This window comes from Palaemon carinicauda, chromosome 24 (genome assembly GCF_036898095.1).
Source record: "Palaemon carinicauda isolate YSFRI2023 chromosome 24, ASM3689809v2, whole genome shotgun sequence".
In the NCBI taxonomy this organism is placed as follows: Eukaryota; Metazoa; Arthropoda; class Malacostraca; order Decapoda; family Palaemonidae; genus Palaemon; species Palaemon carinicauda.
This window is the reverse complement of record NC_090748.1, coordinates 94,116,578-94,139,114: the sequence shown is the minus strand read 5'-3', so window position 1 is coordinate 94,139,114 and position 22,537 is coordinate 94,116,578. Positions and strand designations below refer to the sequence as shown.

At 30.4% G+C, this 22,537-nt stretch overlaps 1 protein-coding gene across 1 annotated transcript in view; it reads left to right on the top strand.

Annotated features, from left to right (window-relative positions):
• LOC137618494 (protocadherin Fat 4-like) overlaps positions 1 to 22,537 on the top strand; it is a 165,613-nt gene that overhangs the window by 16,876 nt on the left and 126,200 nt on the right. Inside the window, exon 3 of the mRNA XM_068348652.1 lies at positions 14,267 to 14,459. Coding sequence (XP_068204753.1) covers positions 14,267 to 14,459 — 193 coding nt within the window. The remainder of the gene's footprint in view (positions 1 to 14,266; positions 14,460 to 22,537) is intronic.

Below are 22,537 nucleotides of genomic sequence, written 5' to 3'. Positions count from 1 at the left end.
GAATAGTTTACACAATATACATGGCTCACATCTATCGTATATATATCATTTTGCTTTATGTCCGACTTTTCGTTTGCATAATTAACAACAACTACTTAGTACTTACTCTGTTTATCTGTTTTTTCTGTTTCTTTTGGATCAATAGCCATTTACGGAAAGGAAATCTGAGTTCTTCCTTATTTCCACATGTAGAAAGCAGTTGTTCAGATACGTCGAACTTCGTAATACTATCCAAACACTGTTGGTTTTAGGGAGATAGAGAATGGATATACAAGTTTTTAACTGCTGTTTTGTCATCTTCACAGTCATTAATTCTCTATAAATTTCTTTGGAAGAAATTAAACATATTATTAGATATTAACACCTCGCCTGTCGATGATCTACTCGTAATACGAAACAATCTAAAAAGGTGGCAAAGAAATTAAAATGACATATCCAAATAAGTAATAACCCATTCCTATATTTGGAATGAATAAATGTTGGTATATATTTTGTTATGGAATAACTCCCTTTATCTCATGCAAGTGGACGATCATAGAAAAATTTATCCTATAACTCTATATATTCTATTAATTTTCAAGAATGATCAAAATGCCTAATTTATCAACTATTCATCGTTGAAATTGGAATAATTTATTTTAGAAGTCTAACGTGCTGTAACCTAAGCTTATCCTCATCATAGCAATGATTTTTTTTCCTGTTTTTTATTTTATTTATTTTTTTTTAGCGGATAGGAAAGATGGGTGAAAGAAGAATGAGGCCAGTTAGCTAGCCAGCTATTGTAGAAGAAATCATCTGACGTACTTATGCAAGGCATCATCAAGTAACAAATGATTTTCAAATATTCAACCATTTCTAGTGCCACGGGTATTGCATTATACATTACGACTAAAGACCTTGCATATCATATGTCCCAAATTAATCGTGGATGTCATGAATATGTAATACAGACTTAAATACAGGAAGGGGATATAAACGTTTCTTTTTTATGAGATATGATTTCAATTCACAATAAATGATTGGCTGATTTTAATTTTTTCTAATGAATGTCATAGGTTAAAAGTAATTGATTTTACTTCAGAATCCAGATGTAAATAAATTAAGAATAAGGTTGTACATGAGGCAGGTCCCTGATCTGACCTGGTATTCACTTTTCCCTCATTTATAACAGGCGGTTTTGGTGTTCGAATTTGAAAAAAAGCTCAGTAATTAAGACTGAAAAGGTTGTCTCTAATGAGCTATATATATGAAATAACGTACAAATTGCAATGACACTGAATCGCATTGAAACTAGTTATTCCATCTGGAGTACTGAAATATATATCAACGGTAAGCCTGGTTCAGCCATAATTGTAGACAAGGTTACCTGGAAAAAGAGAGTTAATGATTCTACTGAGAATAAATAAGTCATGACCTGAATTGAAACCCTCTCTGGTAAGCACAGGATCATAAATTCTCCTAAATTCTTGCATTAAGGACACCAGAAAATCATTCTGGCCAATTAAACTCCTCATCTATAATTTGGATATCATTGCCTAGGACCATTTTTCATATAGATTTTTGTATACTATTTTCAGCAGTCAGATAGTATTACATTGGATCTCTCTCTGGGTGCGGTTCATTTTTCATTTGCTTACACATACGCCGAATAGTCTGGCCTATTCTTTACACAGTGTCCTCTTTCCTCATACACCTGACAATATTGCTGTTAACTGTTCTGCCAACCTGTCTCGAGAAGACATTTTTTTGCGAGATCAAGTGTGCTGACTGCACTACTAACCTGTCTTGTGATGATATGTAGGTTTGCAATGACTCTCTTTTTGAGAATAGAAGCTCGTCAAACAATTCTTCACTTTAGGGTTTACCTACGGCACTATAATTGTACAGTATTTACTTTTTATTTGGTAATGGTAGAAGAGATCCATCAGCTATGGTAAGCAGCTCTTCTTGGAGAATGATACTCCATAATCAAACCATTATTCTGTAGTCTTGGGTAGTGTAATAGCCTCTGTGCTATGGTCTTTCATTGTCTTGGATTAGAGTTCTCTTGCTTAAGGGTGCACTCAAACACACAAATAAAGGTAATTTGTATTGTCAATTCATATCCACTTGTGCAACAAGACATATCATTATTTGTCCTAATCATCAACGAGAGCAATGATAATCAAATATTCAATTAATGAATTATCCTCTTTCCCTTTATAATCATAGACAGAAACACCTCTAATCACTGACCACACCCGTATCTCTATCTGTCCCAGCGGTGAAGTGTCTCTGTATTTATTGAACAGGTTCGATCGGACGACATTTCCTCCTCCGTCTAAGCCATCATCTATTCATCCTGTTGACATACATAGGCTTTGGAATGTCTTATGAAGCCCTTTCTCTTCCACTGGCACTTGTTGATCATCTCGTGTCAAATCTCAGATGTTTTATTTACTTCATTTTTTGTTAGGGTGTATTGCTTATTTGTAGTTTTATATAACTTGGGGAATAAAACCTGACTAGTTTTTCATCAATGATTATTTAGAGAAATTCTTATGTGAATATGATATGATATATACATATACATGCATTTATTGACGCAAATATAAATTTATTTATATGTATATACTGTATATATATATATATATATATATATATATATATATATATATATATATATATATATATATATATATATATATATATATATATATATATATATAATGAAAAAGAGCAATTGTCTGTCTGTATTTGTAACTATGTACATACCGTATATAATATATATATATATATATATATATATATATATATATATATATACATACATATATATGTATACATGAATATATATATATATATATATATGTATATATATATATATATGTATATATATATATATATATATATATATATATATATATATATATATATATATATAGCATCAAAAATTTTAATTTCCTTTCATTCACTATAAACATTTAATTTTGAATAAGTTCTTTTTAACCTAGTTTCTGACTTAATATTTAGTTTGTGGAAGATAATTAATGCCTTGATCAATATGCATGGTTAGTTTTTTTTTATTATTCTACACTAATATAGTGTTTCAAAAGAGATATCTCATTATTGAATGCTGAAAAAACAATTAAACACTAATTAGATTTCACATAAAGGTATTCATGCATCGATTATTTACAGCAATAATATAAGCCCTTTTAAAGGAATGAAAATATTTTGATGATTTTAGAGCTCCACTTTTAAAAATTTGCCGTAAAAAAAGGTAAAAGTCTTGGAATAAATGTTGCCAAGCATTGGCCATTTTAAAGACTTACATATTGCCGTTGAGGAGTAATATTACTGTCACCAACCCGTAAAATATAATAACAAAGTAGGGTAAATTTACGGTCGCCTGTATTTCTGAAAATACGGCTGAGACCCGTATAATTTTATGGAGAATTTCCTATTGAAATTATGTTTTTTTTAATTAGTTCACATAATAATAATAATAATAATTTTTTCCCAAATAATCTGCATACATTATTTCAGTAAACGTGGCATAAAACCTCTAAAATTATTATGGATGTTGATTATTTAATCATTTACGATTAAACAAGTTAAGGATATTTGAAACTCTCTTACTATATCTTTAAACTGTATATCACAGTACCTAATGCCAGATATTAGATTTGAATATCATGTACACTGATTTCAGGTGGGCATGACTCTTGAATATTCATCAGAATATATCAAAATATATTCCAGAGTCATTACAGTTGATGACAAACGCATCATCAGCATTATGATAGTACTTATTATGCTTCTATATTATTTTCGAATATTTGTTTCATAATCACCGGTCATTAAGGGATATGATTCTTTTGAGAAGTGTAAAAGGAAAGTAATCTCACTTTTAGGTGAATAATTATTTTTATACAATATGCAAAATATTTGGTAATAAAGATAAGAAAATAATACATTCAGTTGAATAAAGATTCGACAATATCTGAGCTAATACAACACTAATAAGAAACATTAGTAAAAAACAACCAAATCTAAAATGATTTACCAGTGAACTCAAAATGTTCCAAATTTCACTACATATATCTATAATAAATGGTTTGACCTCTGATTGCAGCCATATTGGCACTGATAAGACCCTTGATTGAGAGGTCAATTGGTTAATGATTCGACAACGTGTGGTATAAGCACATGAATAATTTGGATGATAGGTTCCAAAACGGGAATTATTACCAGTCATCTAAAGGGAAGGATCAACACACCTCTCTCTCTTGTTTGATTATTATGATATTAGAAATTCAGGATAGGAAAATAACTATTAATCTCTCTCTCTCTCTCTCTCTCTCTCTCTCTCTCTCTCTCTCTCTCTCTCTCTCTCTCACTCTCTCTCTCTCTCTCTCTCTCTCTCTCTCTCTCTCTCTCTCTCTCTTTCTTTCTCTCTCTCTCTCTCTCTCTCTCTCTCTCTCTCCTCTCTCTCTCTCTCTGTAGCAAAGTAAATCTAAAATGGACTTTATCTATTTCAAGTTTTGATCCACAGTGTTAAAGTAAAGCTACCATTTCAGTTGAAAAATTTGAAAAATTAGGTGTTAGATTCTTAAGAAATCATAGATAGTTTTACTTATACTTCGCTATTTGGACATGATAATCATCGAAACAGAGATACATAGTTCATGAAAAATACGATCAGACTCAAGCTCCTATCCTTTCCTAGATAATGCAATACTATATTTGTTACTTTAAAATTGCAAAGAGAGATAAAAACCAAATTACATGATATTAAAAAAAATATCATTGTTCACCAAGATAAAAGAAGTGATTATTCCATATTGTGTCTTATTGGATTTGCCGTTTAAAACAGGAAAATTAAAAACATAAGACTTTAAATCCTAATTTGATACATACTTTGACATATAATCATTACATATATTCTTCATTGGTATTGATACCGGTATATATTGAAGTAAACACGTTGCCACTTCTTGGCTCTAGGCCATGGAAAATCTCAGATATTTTATGCTATAAACAAATCACTAACACCATCTAATTGGCGTCTTTTGAAATCTTAGTCGTTCGTCATTTGGGTTCCAAGAATGTGGGGGAGGAACAGTGGTAGGTGTTGATAATATTCGTCTTTGAAACGCCACCATTATTGCATCTAAATTATAATACCCTCATTAAGGATTTTATTTTGTTAATGTTTCATTCCATGAATATTTTATGTCTAATATAATCGAAATAAATAATCTATTAGTAACCAAGATATAAATGTGGCAATATTGTAAAGCAATTTTTGAACAGTCACAAACTGAAAACGAAATCCAAAAGGCTATGGTTTGATTTAATTTCAACTTGATATAATATCATCAGGATTTTGGTAACCTAAGAGTTCATAGCAATAATGGATAGGTACGAATCTATAAAGATTAAAAAAAAAAATTGAATAGAAAATTATTAGTAAAAAATCTGTGGTGAGAATATCTTGAGTCTATCTCCTTTCAGGAAAACTTCTTTCCTCAATGAAAGCCATTAAGAATTTTCGCAAGACCTTTTCATTCATTATGAATAGTTCATTCATGTTTTGAACCTTGATCAATGGAGAGCATATCAGGTCATTTTATAACTACGGTAATCATATCAACTGCGCGTTTTCAGTTGTTGTTGTTGTTGTTGTTTTTGTTGTTGTTGCTATTATTATTATTATTATTATTATTATTGTTGTTGTTGTTGTTGTTGTTTTTATTATTATTATTATTATTATTATTATTATTATTATTATTATTATTATTATTATTATTATTAGCTAAACTTTAACCTTGGTTAGGGAAGAAAGATGTCATAAGCCCAAGGGCTCCAGCAGAAAAAAAAAAAAAAAAAAAAAAAAAAAAAAAAAAAAATATATATATATATATATATATATATATATATATATATATATATATATATATATATATATATATATATATATATATATATATATATATATATATTAAATCCATAACACTAGTCAGAAACTATCTAACTCATCTTGATAAAAAGACTCTTGTAAATCGTACAGTTATAGGGAACCATAAAATCAGATAATGAAATGATAACTGCATTTTGCGAACCAAACCAGAGAAAATAATGGGCAAACACTGAACTCTCCACCAGTAAAAGGGTAAATATTTACCCATTTTATGAATGGAAACGATTGATTTACGAATCATGTCCATGCTTGTTTAACTACGCGTTTATATGAGAATTGAATAGAACAATCCATTTTATACTATATTTGCTATGCTTAATCGTGTTATCTAAATGCATTGATTTTTTAATAATCGGTATTGATTATGAAGTACCCTGATTCCCACCAACTATGAATGGATGATGCTTTGGAGGGAGGGAAATTCAAGTAGCTTGAATGATTTTAATCCTTTTCGATAGAGGGGATCATTAAAAATACCTTTCTTCTACATTAGAAGCTTCTTTTAAAGGTTTAAAGGCCGCTCATGAATGGCAGAGAAAATGGACAGTGAAATTGCCCTATCGAGCAGGGCAATGCCATATAGACTGATCATAGATATATAGGATCAGTGCTCAAGACCCCCTCTCCGCCCAAACTGGGACCAAGGAGGGCTAGGCAATGGTTGCTGATGACTCAACAGATAGATCTATAGGCTTCCCCAAATCCTTCATCCTTACCTTATAAGGATGGTGAGGTTGCAGCGTTCCAAAGAAACTAACGAGTCTGGCGTTCACCAGTCAAGGACGTTACCAAATAACAAAAATTACATTATGATTACTTTTTCAAAGTTTGAAATGTAGTCTCATGTCGTTTACAGATTCTATAGAAATTTTGGAAATGAAGATCGTCATGAGGAAGAAACTATATTTCAACCTTTATTCCTGATGTGTATATGATATGCCACAACATAAATTTGAAATTGATACTAATAAAGTCTTGGTTGAACTTTATTTCTCATCTGAAATCCCATTTATACTATTAGTTTTTCTTTAGCCTAGTTTCCAGGAATGGAATTATCATATCCAAACTCCTATTTATCCTAATAGTTTCTCTTTAGCCTTGTTTAAAGGAATGGAATTGTTACTTCAAATATATTACATTCACATATGCACACACACACACACACACACACACATATATATATATATATATATATATATATATATATATATACATATATATATATATATATATATATATATATATATATATATATATATATATATATATATATATGTGTGTGTGTGTGTGTGTGTGTGTGTGTGTATGTATACATATACATATATACAAATATGTATATATATAAATATATATATATATATATATATATATATATATATATATATATATATATATATATATATATATATATATTGAGGAAAGGTACGCTTGAATGAATATTTACTATGATATGCAGTAGTAAAAACATAACCTTTATGAGGAAAAGGGCAGATTCCAGTCAGGTTGATATCTTTGGAATTGGTATACTAACGAGTTCGTGCACTAATACTACTATTCATTTACTAATTATGCGGCAGAAAATGTTACCTAGAATTAAAAAAAAAAAAAAACCTTATATGAGTCCCCAGTTCATTCATGGTTAAATTCGTATATAACTGGCGAGACTGAAGCTGGCAAATCAATTTTTCCTGGGACTCTCAAATTTCTAATTTCTGGAGCTCGTCGATTCCTAGTTTCTGGGACTATAAAAATTCCTAATTTTTAAGCTCTAAAATTACTAATTTATGGTGATCAAAAATTCCTTATTTTTCAAACTCAAATTCCTAATTTCTGGAGCTCGCAAATTTCTAGTTTCTGGAACTCTCAAAATCCTAATTTCTGGAACACTCAAATTCCTAATTTCTTGAACTCTTGAAATCCTATTTTCTGAAACTCTCAATTCCTAATTTCTGGACCTCTATGCAAATGTACTAAACTATTTAAGCACTAAATGTCTTATGGAAAAGTTTGTGGTAGTTCTATATGTCCCTAAGTTGACCGATGTCCATGACTGTTACTTGCAAGGTCAGACAGCAAATCTTTGCACAAGCAAATTTCGTCTATTTCATCTATGTGACCGAACCACCTAGTAAACACTTATCCCTGTTTTCATCTAGATATGGTGTAATTTTTACGATTTCTTATAGATGTTTCCAAATGTTATCCATATATTTTTTTTATCAACCTGGCAACTACAGACCTGTGCATCTAACTTCAGTGCCTTATAAATTTTTTTTAATCAATTCTAGTCGATTTCACTACCAAAAGAACCCATACACATTGCAATGACTTTCTCATCCTTATCAAGTCATTCCCCAATCTTTTCACCCATCCTGATGCTTCTCTTGGTTGGCCTGTTTTGTGTCTTACAGTTTTCCTCTTGAAATCATCCATTTTAATTTTCCCAGGTATTTGTACGAGTCAATAGTTTCCCTTCTCCACCGAATATAATGCATTTAATGCCCTTTGCTTTAATTTTCTCCACAGTTATCGACCCTCTATTTTCCCAATTTACTTCTAAATCTGTGCTAACTCTAATGCTTCAGTATTTTTCTCATCAGCTTCTACACATCTACGTTTTATTTTTCAGTCTTAAATAAGCATTATGAGCAAGTATACTAAATTCTATAATCAATTTATAAAACATTTTCTTCTTCATAAACTTTGTACCTCTATCAACTGTATTCTTTCTAGTATCTCATCACTCCATCCTAAAAGATACTGAACAATAACGGAGATATAAATTACTATTACCTCTAATCAATCTTTAAACCAAACCAGTAACTTTCCTATACATACTTCAACATATACCTAATTCCCAACATAGAAACATAAGATAATTCACACCACATGCAACTATACAATGAATACTAAAGTGCCTATTAATTAATTTCAACTGAATATTTTAACACAAAAGCTTTAGAAAAAAATACATCTAACACACCCTTTCCTTACCCAAAAAAACAATGCTCTTCCACTAAGATTTGTCCTGTTGGCATTTGGCTGTCATAATAGCAGACTGTGCCTCCACCAGTAACACTAGTCTCCATAAATAGTCCTGTCACATGTTTCACTTCTCCAATTAAAATCATACTATCATTCTAACGAAGCAACTGCTGTGTTTTTATTTTTTTTCCAAGCTTTACCACAAGGGCAATGTCGTTTTTTATTCTATTTTTCAAAAGAAGAAGAAAATATAGTAACAGAGGGACGTCACTTTGGCTGCCTTTGAACGTACCTCTAACATTTTTTGACAGATCCCTAGTCTAGCACTATCAGTTCGTCTGTGAATTGTTTTACATTTTCAAAAAATCTGTCTCCCCCCTCTCTCTCTCTCTTTCTCTCTCTCTCTTTCTCTCTCTCTCTCTCTCTCTCTCTCTCTCTCTCTCTCTCTCTCTCTCTCTCCATTCAGTTTTTCAGCAGCTGCAAATGACCCTCTCTCTCTCTCTCTCTCTCTCTCTCTCTCTCTCTCTCTCTCTCTCTCTCTCTCTCTCTCTCTCTCTCTCTCTCTCTCTCTCTCTCTCTCTCTCTGTGTTTGTAGATCTATTTTTTCAGCAACTGCAAATGACTCTCTCTCTCTCTCTCTCTCTCTCTCTCTCTCTCTCTCTCTCTCTCTCTCTCTCTCTCTCTCTCTTGATGCACAAGATTACCCATTTATATGATGAATAGGAGGCAGCATGCAACTAAGTATGCCATACGGTCCAAATACGTTCTCTAAGTATCAAGGTGAACTCTTACCATTTACCGCTTCAAGGGAGGTCATCTCCACTCTAACTTAACGAAGCAGCTGTTGTTGTTCTTTCAAAGCTTTGCTACGAGAACACATTTTCATATAAAGAGGTAATAACATTTTGCCTTTTTTCCAAAAAGAAGAAGGATATGTTGTAATATATGGGACGTAAGTTTCTGTCTGACTTCAAGCGTATGTAATATTTCTGACAAAGGCATTTTTTTTCAGGCTATGGGAGTTCATGCCCGTTTTATGCGAAATATGCATTTTGATATGTTAATCTACATATACTGTATGTATATATATATATATATATATATATATATATATATATATATATATATATATATATATATACATACATATATATATATATATAATATATATATATATATATATATATATATATATATATATATATATATATATATACATATATAGGATATTATTACTAATGCAGATTTAGAGATTTCTTTAATTGTACTACCAATGAGCGAGTAAATTTCCGCTGTTGTCCGTTCCTCACATTAGAAATATGAAGAAAAAATATGAATAATCTAAACCCGAGGAATGAAGACTAGCCCATTTGAATTCTTAAACATCAAAATAGAATAGTATATATATATATATATATATATATATATATATATATATATATATATATATATATATATATATATATATATATGTATGTATATATATATATATATATATATATATATATATATATATATACATATATATATACATATATATATATATATATATATATATATATATATATATATATATATATATATATATATATATATTATATATATATATATACAAAATGAGTCATGACACCGACGTGTAATATTTCATAAAATATAAAACGTTCGCAAATTAGAAGTTGGTATTTTTGCAACTATTCACTGTAAGAGGGTATGAAGACATTACATATGAGCAGAACGCTCATTAAAAGATTTCTAATACTAAATAAGTTGTTTCTTTATTTTTTAAGGAAATTTCCATTCTTTGGATATACTCTGTGAATCAATTGCAAAATTCCATGGATTTTTTTTTTTAAACAGTTAAATAGTTCACAGTAATTTATTTTATTGCAGGATTTTTGTAAATCTCCATCCTCTGTTGATGTTGTGTTTTTTAGATCAGTTTGTAAATCTCCAACCTATGTTAAGGTTGTTCTGTTAAGATAAATTTGTATATCTCCATCCTATGTTAAGGTTGTTTTGTCAAAATGAGTTTGTCAATCTCCATCCTCTGTTGAGTTATTTCTGTCAAGGTGAGTTTGTAAATCAACATCCTTTGTAAAGTTTGTTCTATCAAGATCATTTTGTAAATCTCCATCCTCTGTTGAGGTTGTTTTGCAAGATCAGTTTATAAATTTCAATCCTCTGTTGAAATTGCTCTGTCAAGATCAGTTTGTAAATTTCCCTCTGTTGAGTTTGTTCTATCAAGATCAGTTTGTAAATTTCCATCCTCTGTTGATCTTGTTCAGGTAAGATCATTCTGTAAATTTCCCTCCTCTATTGACTTTGTTTTGTCAAGATCAGTTTGTAAATTTCCCTCCTCTCTTGACTTCGTTCTGTCAAGATCAGTTTGTACATTTCCCTCCTCTGTTGAGCTTGTTCTGTCAAAATAAGCTTGTAAATCTTCATCCTCTGATGAGTTGTTCTGTCAACATCATTTTGTAAATCTCCATCCTCTGTTAAGATCAGTTAGTAAATCTCCATCCTCTGTTGAGCTTGTTCAGTCAAAATCAATTTGTATATCCCAATGTCGAGGTTGTTCTGTTCTGGCAAGATTAGTTTTCTCTCTTTCAAATACCAACATGAAGGAAAGAGATCAAGCATAGCGATGGATAAATCCGTACTCTGAGCATATTCAAAGAGGCATAAATAAACAAAACAGACACATTTTGACATATCAGAGCCTACAAAATCTGTCTTATTCTAATGGTGATATCATACGAACTTGAAAGTAATATCGAAATCTTTGTATAAATGATATTCAAACCCTTCTGTCAAAAATAAACTTTAAAAAAATGGTAGATACTTTCGTACATTTGATTACATGCATACCTTCTCACAGAGATTCATGAGAGTGTTCCTCAGAGACATGACAGGAATCCAATAACCTTGGCAAACGCGCGGAAGCCCTAAGCCTGGTATTTGTTATCTGAAGGGTAAACGCTGTCTTTGCCCGGTGCTACTTTGCCTGACAATGCATGAAGATGTATTTGCAGAGAATGAACGTTTCATGACAGAGTATAAATTTATTGACGTGTATCACCAGATTTATACGTTTAAGATTAGACGGTGATAAGATGGTTATAAATTCTGGGAGGAAAATTTAGTGAATCATAACTCGAAAATCTAGTTTTTGAAGCTATTTTATTGGTCTTAAATCGAGAAGAATTTATCCAGTTATTTGTTTTATTTTTCTATAGTATATTAATCGTTTTTAATATATATTCTAGAGTCCTTTTTCATTGTTTTATTATTAAAAAAAAGCGTGAAGATTTTCATTATGTTCATTAAAATTTATATTGGAAAAATGTTTACCATAATTTAATTACGGGTGTTATATGCCAGTCCGATTGTAATGATTGTTTTTATAGGAAATATTAACATTTTTAATTTCAGCATAGGCTAGTAAAACTAAATGCTTTTCGTTGAAAAATAGGTGACGTATCTAAGAATAGTTGGTAAATGATTAACTAGAAAATTACCCGCTGAACACGATTGTCTGAACTCATGCAATTATGTTTTTGTTATCTGCAACGAAACGAATTAAGAATTGCAGTGAGGTTGAGCAGTAATATCACTTTGCCTGAAAATGGCTGTATGCGAAATCTCTGAGTTTTTCTCTTATGTATGTATATATATATATATATATATATATATATATATATATATATATATATATATATATATATATATATATATATATATATATATATATACATGTATATATATATATATATATATATATATATATATATATATATATATATATATATATATATATATATATATATATTTATATACAAATTATATTTATATATACAAATTATATATATATATATATATATATATATATATATATATATATATATGTATGTATATATATATATAGCTTTAAAAATTTTATACGAAACCTTATCCCTTACCTCTACTATGCCTTGGAATTACTTCTTGACCGCTACCTTTCCATCCATTAAGATCTCAATGGGTACCATCATCTGCTGGGATTCATATAAATTACGTAAGGATTAACAATATCATTTCTGAAAAAGCTAAAATGGTACTACCCTGATATCAACCTTCCTAAACGAGAGAAGGCCTACGAGACCTATGTAAAAACGTTAAACCATCATTTGTCTAAAGTTCTTGGTCCATTATAAATTAGCTACTTGATTTCCAAACTGATGCATTATTATTTAAAAACATATCTAGAGGTATGTCTATATCCAATAGCATTTCATTGATAAAAAAAATCATCGAGCAAGACCATATTGTGGAATGATTTTCCTAATCGAGCAGATGAAACAGTGGAAATTCGGAAGTTCAAACCTTTCGTCAACAAGTTTCTGTGGAGCAGCTTGATATAAGTCTCGTTTAATTTTATAAACGACAAATCTATTTTAACGTTGTTATTGATTTTGAAATATTTTATATTTTTTGATTATTATTTTTGCATAATTTATTTGATATTTTCTTATTTCCTTTCTTCACTGGGCTACTTTCTCTGTTTGAGCACTTGGGCTTGTAGCATTCTTCATTCCCAACTTGGGTTGTAGCTTGGCTAATAATAATAATGATAATGATAATAATAATGATAATGATAATAATAATGATAATAATAATTATACTAGTATTTTGTTAGTAGACCTTACTTTGAGCCATGTTTCATTAAAAAAGATAGCTGTCTCAGTGGCATTCATCTTGCAGTTGAGCTTTTCCATTGCTCAGATATTCCTTCTTTCTTCAGTACTGCATTCCACTAGTAACTGTGCTAGATTTGTCATTAGTATTTGGGAGCAGAATACATAGCATAAGTTCTATAATTCAACTGAAAGTAAACTAGGTAAAATAAGTATAATCGAGTTTGGCTGCTCCTCTCATCGTCAGGCTGAGTCTGGATGAAGTGGGTAGAGCAGGCTAGTTAATTCCGGTGCTGATCGCTGATTGGTCGTCGTGGATGGAGTCCATATTATCTAGTCTGATATGGTGCTGCTCTCCCATTGGCTGGGGCGCTCCCTAGGAGTCAGGCCGCTACTCTACTCACAGCCGTCGAAGCTATGTTAACGAGCGGCTCACTGATTGGCTAACAGGCCTCCTGAGCTGGGCTTGGGGTCAGGCTAAGCTGTTCGGCCGTCCAGGTTCCAGGTCTGGGGAGTCCCGAGCTGCTTGCTGATTGGCTGAGGCGCTCGCCGGAAGAGTCTTAGTCACTTGGGAGATGTTCTTACAACAAGAGGTAAGGATCATCTGTGTCGTATTCAGGTTCTATTCGGCTTTTCTTGCTAGCTGTGCCTTCAGGATCCTAATCCTTCGGGCATCTGGGGCACTGCTGATGATCTTAGTATTTTTCGTGATATCTTCTCATATAATTTTCTTGTTGTGCACAAGGAGTTGGTGCTTCTTGATGGCTACCTATTGGACGTGGCACCATCATCGTTATTCCAATCTAACATAAGGGTCATCCATAGACTGGGCATTGGTAGGAATGAACAACGTTGGACTTCTTCAGAAAGTCCTACAAGGGAAGGCCTGGGTTATTCTTCATAATGAAGGATCTCGTCCTCGTAGTCTGGTAATAAGTGATCAGGTTTATGTCAGTGACCTCTTGAACGGGCGTGATATTGTTCTTGATAAAGTCCTTCATGGCATTCTCGTCCTGTTGGTATTGTCAGTGCAGAATGCCTTTGTAGTACAAGTTTACTCTAGAAGGCATGCTCTCACTGCGGAGCTCACTCTTGTACTATAGTCCATTTCTTTTAGCGAGGCAGATTTGCACCGACTCGCAGCGGTGCCCTTTTAGCTCGGAAAAGTTTCCTGATCGCTGATTGGTTGGAATTATCTCGTCCAACCAACCAGCGATCAGGAAACTATTCCGAGCTAAAAGTGCACCGCTGCGAGTCTGTGCAAACATGCCTCGCTAAAAGATATGGACTATAGTTGTCCATGGCACATTTAACCTCTTGATTGACCTGCAGGTCAATTGAAATGCCTGAAATTGGATATTTAGTTGATATATTATTATTATTATTATTATTATTATTATTAGCCAAGCTACAACCCTAGTTGGAAAAGCAAGAATCTATAAGCCCAAGGGCTCCAGCAGGGAAAAATAGCCCAGTGAGGAAAGGAAATAAGGAAATAAATAAACGATGAGAACAAGTTAACAATAAATCATTCTAAAACAGTAACAATGTTAAAACAGATATGTCCTATATAAACTATTAACAACGTCAAAAACACATATGTCATATATAAACTATAAAAAGACTCATGTCAGCCTGGTCAACATAAAAACATTTTCTCCAACTTTGAACTTTTGAAGTTCTACTGATTCAACAACCCGATTAGGAAGATCATTCCACAACTTGGTAACGGCTGGAATAAAACTTCTAGAATACTGTGTAGTATTGAGCCTCATGATGGAGAAGGCCTGGCTATTAAAATTAACTGCCTGCCTAGTATTACGAACAGGATAGAATTGTCCAGGGAGATCTGAATGTAAAGGATGGTCAGAGTTATGAAAAATCTTATGCAACATGCATAATGAACTAATTGAACGACGGTGCCAAAGATTAATATCTAGATCAGGAATAAGATATAGCCGTCATTGTCCTTCACTGATCGAATATTTGTATATTTCAGCAAAGCAATTCAAAGATGATATTGGGAAAAACACTAATCATAAAAGTAGCTCAGGTTTTCCAAGAAAATAAATTTTTGGTTTTTGGAATTGCATATTTGTCTTTTTTTCAGCGTAGATGAGGAAATTGCAAAGAGTATTTACCTAATTACTCCCCACCCCTTTTTAACACTTAGAAAAAGTCTTTCTACATTCGCCATTAACCCGGTTTTGGGCGAAACATTAATTCACAAACAACTTAAGAAATGAGTTTTTGAGTTTTTATACCTATTCATTTTCATTTCCAACAACAAGTTCAACGTTTATACTTTCAAGAATTCTTTATTCTCTTTAAAGCGAGATTTTTCCATTATAGACGTGCACACTTCTCCATGGTCATTAACTTAACACGGCTTTAATGCACCTTTAAATGCAGCCTGTCTCAATGCTCAACGCACCAGAAATGTTTCCCTAGAGTTACCCAACGAACATAATGCCCTGGTATCAGAATACAGGCTCTTAACATGCATACACCAACAACATGCACAAATATGCATACACATATACATAAATATGTACTGTATATATGCACATACTGTATATATGAATATTCTGTATATATAAAAATCTATATATATATATATATATATATATATATATATATATATATATATATATATATATATATATATATATATATATATATATATATTTAAATGGGTAGGTACTGTAAAATAAAATTTATTTTCCAGATAAAATAATTCACTCTTTTGCACAGTCACCCCCCCCCCCGCCTCTCTCTCTCTCTCTCTCTCTCTCTCTCTCTCTCTCTCTCTCTCTCTCTCTCTCTCTCTCTCTCTCTCTCTCTCTCTCTCTCTCTCTCTCTCACACACGCACAGTGAAGAATATATTATAAAATCTTCACTTTTCCAAAGCCTTCTTCACTTTTAAAGTAAAAGAGGTTCCTTTTCCCAAGAAAATCCTGGACATGACTGTCACAGAATCTCGCCACAAAACTCATAAACTTTTAGTTTACTCAGGTCTAAGGTTCATTCTGCTTTCTCCACCGAAAACAAACTATAGCAATTTCTATTTCCATTCGGAAACTTTCGTTCTCTTCACTTTGGGTTCATATCCACACCTCAGTAAATACACGGAAATCTATATATGGACGACTTCTTTTTAATCTGTAAAATATTTCAATTTGGGTGGATAAAATGATAATAAAACAGGCATATATATGCGTCTGGTGATTGGGATTGCTCTGATTTTCACTAATGATTTTTTTTACCATAGAATATTTCAAATTATGTAAAAGAGATAGCTTGAAAGGTGGCATCTAAATGTTTCTGAAGAATATGATTACTGTTGGATCAATTAGTGAGATCTAAAGTTATTGCTTTTGATGTTACCCTATCATTAAAGAGGAATGTAATCCCACAAACTGATTTATTTGTTATTCTTAACACTCCTAATATTTTTAACACTCAATATTCTTAACACTCCCTATTGTTCCAGTTAATTCGTGTAATAAAGTATGTAATAATATGTTAGTATTCCGAACAACACAAAAACTCATCTCATTCGGTATTTTGTTTTTAATAGTATATTCTATCCAATAATTAGAAAAAAATAGAAATAGAAATGGAAATAGGAATATAATTTCTTGTGTTCCATAGAGTAATGTTCTTAAGACATTACTTTTCATCTCCAATACGTATGTGTGGTTTGGCCTAGAGATCAAGCTCATTTCACATGGAAATGGTGATAATCTTTGTATCTATTCCATCACTTAAATGTCGAATTGTGATTGCTAAAACCTATAATATAGATCTAGCTATAATTAGTGCATGGTGCAAATCTTAGCGAATAAAGCTGAACCCTAATAAAACACAAATTACAATTGTAAGCAGATACAGGACAGCTCTCCAACATCCAGATCTGCATTACTCAGCTACATAAAACTCATATAAATTCTAATTGCAGTTCTAAATTGCAAATTTAATTTTGAGAAACACATTGGTCTTTCTTCTTCGGTCGCAAAAAAAAGGAAAAAATTCAAGAATTCTATTTGTAAGTCTTGATTGCAAACATTTGGTCTTTTTACTTCAATCGCAAAAAAAAAAAAAAAAAAAAAAAATGGCTTCTTGAAATATTTTAAGATTTTCGGAGATCAGTCTATCCTCAGGATATATTTCAGTTGTTTCATTAAACCTTTTTTTCCAGCTGCCTATTCTAATAAAATTTCCTGGACGAAAACTTGCGGTGCAGTACATTTCTTATTTCTGGTCTAGATATTAATCTCTGTCACTGACGTTAAGTTAGTTCTTTGCACGTGTTGCATAAGAGTTTTTCAGAATTCAGACAAAACATATGATCATACTATCCAGTATGTAAGTACTAGGTAAATCACAAGGCTCAATAGTCCACAATATTCCAGATATTTTACTCCAGCTGTGTCCAGATTGCGGAATACTCTTCATACTCTGGCGGTGCATTTCATTTAATTTTAGAAGTTTAACCCAGTAGCAAGTGATAATCTATTGAATAGGTTTACATGCTACTCTATTTTATAGTCCATATATGGCAGATCTAGTTTAATACTGTTAATGACCTTGAAATATTTATAAATTTCTATCAATTAATTCTCATATATAGTTCAATTTCCATTCATTTTTCTAGCTGTGCTACTTTCTCTGTTGAAACCCTTGTGCATGTGGCATCCTAGTTTTACAAATGGAGTTGTAGTTTGGATAGTAATAATTGTAATAAAATAAAAATTAGAATATTATAGATAATATTAGGCATCATACATATATGTATACATATATATATATATATATATATATATATATATATATATATATATATATATATATATATATATATATACATATATATATATATATATATATATATATATATATATATATATATATATATATATACATATATATATATATATATATATATATATATATATATATTTATATATATATACAAATATATACATATGTATATATATATATATATATATATATATATATATATATACATATATATATATATATATATATATATATATATATATATATATATATATATATATATGTATATATATATATATATATATATATATATATATATACAGTATATATATATATGTAATATATACGTGTGTGTACATATACATACAGTATACATATATGTATGTGTATATATATATATATATATATATATATATATATATATATCTATATATATATATATATATATATATATATATAACTATATATACATATATATATATATGTATATATATATAAACGTATATATATATATATATATATATATATATATATATATATATATATATATATATATATATATATATATATATAAAGTCTACATCTATGTATACACATGCATATATATATATATATATATATATATATATATATATATATATATATATATATATGTATATATATATATATATATATATATATATATATATATATATATATATATATATATATATATATATACATATATATACACACATCTATATCTATATATATATATATATATATATATATATATATATATATATATATATATATATATATATATATATATTAACTAAATAAAATAATCCATTACTATGTTTTTTGCATCATTTCAAAGTATTTGACCTTCTTAGAAAGATGTCCAATTCTAAAGAAAAATCAACACAGGGGTATATGCCTACTTCTAAAATCTAATTACTACTAACTAAAAAAATAAACAAGTAATTCAAGTATAATTTTATTATATATATATATATATATATATATATATATATATATATATATATATATATATATATATATATATATATATATATATAATAAAATAAAAAAGCTGTTGATTCGTTTCTGTTAATGACATTGTTAACGAAACCTTAAAAAAATCAAGTTTCAAGGACTTTCCTTTCGAGCGTTCCGCTATAATTAAAGAGTTTCATTATCAGCATTGCTGGGCTTCTGTTATTTTGAGCAATTGGAATAACTGATATATTAATTGTATAATCTTTAAAGTCTTTCTTCACTATAATTCAATATAATCCATTCAAATAAGAGTTTATTATGTTGTTAGTCAAAATAACCTTTGGCTCTATTAAGTAATTGAAGGATCACACGACTATTTTCTAACAACTCACCGGCTGGTTTGTTCCTATTGGCTAAGTCAGCCAGCGTATGTTCCTATTGGCTAGGTCGACCATGAAGCAACGCCCTAAATGTTCTCCAAAACTGGATTTTTTTCGGTATTTTATTCACAAAAGACCCTCGCTGATGCCATCTATTGGTACCTTTACGAACATGGAAATTTCGGTCAATCAAGAATGAAATTATTGTATTTTTTATTTGAAAATGCATAAAAAACTTTCATACACATACAGGATAATGAATATATTGAAATGAAACCTTTCTTTAAAATATGAATGCTTAAATAAAAGATTTATTTTAAAAAATACGAAATATTAGAGGGAAATTCTCGACTACATTTCTGGCAAATGTGGACTGGTATAGCGGGAAGGGCTTAGAATTGCCAACAAATTAATAGGAAAGAATACTTTATAATGAAGACATGTCTATTAGTTTTGATCTCATAGCAATAAAAAAAAGAGTTATAAATTACTTCTATTATTTTGTTGTGTTGCTAAAATGCTCATGTAAATATTTTTTAGTGTGATTCCTTATCTTTCAAACCAGAAAGGTTTGCAGCGCCGATTCTCCAATGGACAGGGATGTAAACATTAGATTCTTTTATTTTTTTCATAACGGCAAAATTTCGCAAAAAAATTAGAGTTAATTCCAGTTTAGTTGATAAAATGATGGCTAGTTTTTCTATATATGCATGGAGATATTTCATTGATAAAAGCTATGAATACGACATGTAATTATTCACAAACTTTTTTTCCCTAAAAGAACTACCAGCAGACGTCATTATGTCGTGACTCGTGAAGGATTTCTGAAGTAGCATTTATCTTTTAAAGTTGGCTCTGTAATTAGCGACAGATTTCATGATTACAACAATATCTTTATATATTTCTCATAAACTATAACATATGAAAATCTAATCTTATATGAGAGAATTGATGTAAGTACGGAGGTATTTTTTGAAAAAAAAAAAAAAAAAACTATTGTATAATCCTTCCATAAAATGATAAAAAAAAATTTCTTTGGAAAATATGTGTCAACAATGTAAAAATAAATTACTGTTCGTCAAATACTAAAGCCCAATCTCAATTATCTTGACTATTATTCAAAAGTTTAATGGAAATTCTAATCCTTAGTTCTGGTGTTACTGAAAAGGGTGGAGTCTACGCCGAAGAGGTTCCAGGTAGACCAACATAAACAATAGATGATTTACGTCATTATGAACAAACACATATTGATCATAAAAGTCTATCCAAGAAAATATCCTATTTCTATTAAAATCTATAATTTCGATCTGACGAGAGATAATTTTATGCTACATATTTATTCAAAATCATCATCTCTACGGGCATTGGAAGTGGCAGCCCTTGTAATAGGTCGGCTATACTTAAAAAATTTTCGTTTGGTTTGAATTTTATATTGATATATTAACTGGCTGATTAAGTGAAGCACGTCTTATTCTTTGATCCTTAGAGAGTTTATTCTTGATCAAATGTTTTGTCATAAAAGGAGAAACTATAAATGTCTCCCCAAATGTCATTTTACAATGAACTTTTTATTCCTAACATGTATATATCTATTGGTATAGACTCAGCAAAAACAAAGGAGGATTTTCTATATTCTATATTTGTTCATTCTGCGGAATTTTCAGACTAACCTCGTTAACTATTTTTAAACTATGGTGATGGTTTATCACAATGTTACTGGAATTAGTATGGACAGGCAGGGTTCATTTGCCTTAATTAGATAGGCACTGCTTATCACAAGGAACTGGGTATCCTTTGATGAATCTAGCCAATGAGTCCCTTTGCGTCAATGGGTTTAGGAGGAGATGATGATGATAAGACCTAATTAGTGTTATGTGATAAACCGCATTATCCTCATGACTGGGACCACCAAAGTTCAAATTCCAAAACTATTTTTTTTTTCAGTTTGAAAAATGTAATACTAATATTTTTGAAAGAAATATAAAATTTCAGGAATTAAGCTTATCAGTTGACGGCTTGTATTTATTATTCCTTATTTAAAAAAAGAAAAACAATTCCCAATATTACGGATTTTGATTTCATTTTTTCATTTTTTTTTTTTTTTGTGGCATCATGGATTATCTGATGAATATAATAGTGAAATGAACTCAAATATCGTCATGATTAAGAACATCGAAAACCAAACACCGATGAAGGATCATGAAATAAGGATTAGCGGAAGGTTGAATAATTCTGAACTAAGTCTGAGTGTCAGCTGGTTCTCTTGAGACTCAATATTTGCCATGACGCCAAAAAAAGAAAGAAAGATAAAAAAAACGAGAGGTCACGGTAGCAGTAAAATTTTTATTTAGATTGATTATTATTAGAATGCCAGTTAGCTAGAGATAATTTTATAGTTAAACGTTGATTTTCGTCGCCATTGGTATTCTGGAGCAAACTCATGCGACCAGACAGGTTGTCCATTATTAAAAACTCTAAAATCATCTATATGATGAAATATCGAACTGACTAAAATTATAGCTGTTATGCTAGACACTTGTCATCTATGATATTATTTTGAGTTTATTATAATGACATTACTTTCCGTTCTCATGGGGTTGAAAAAAGATATCGAAAGCTTCAGGAAATGAGTTAAACGAATCCATAAGTTCTATACTGTACTTTGATACTTGTAAAATGATCCTAAGACACCAGAATCTTGATGCTATCCTTCCTGCCACTCAATGGGCTAAGTCCACAAACCAATAAT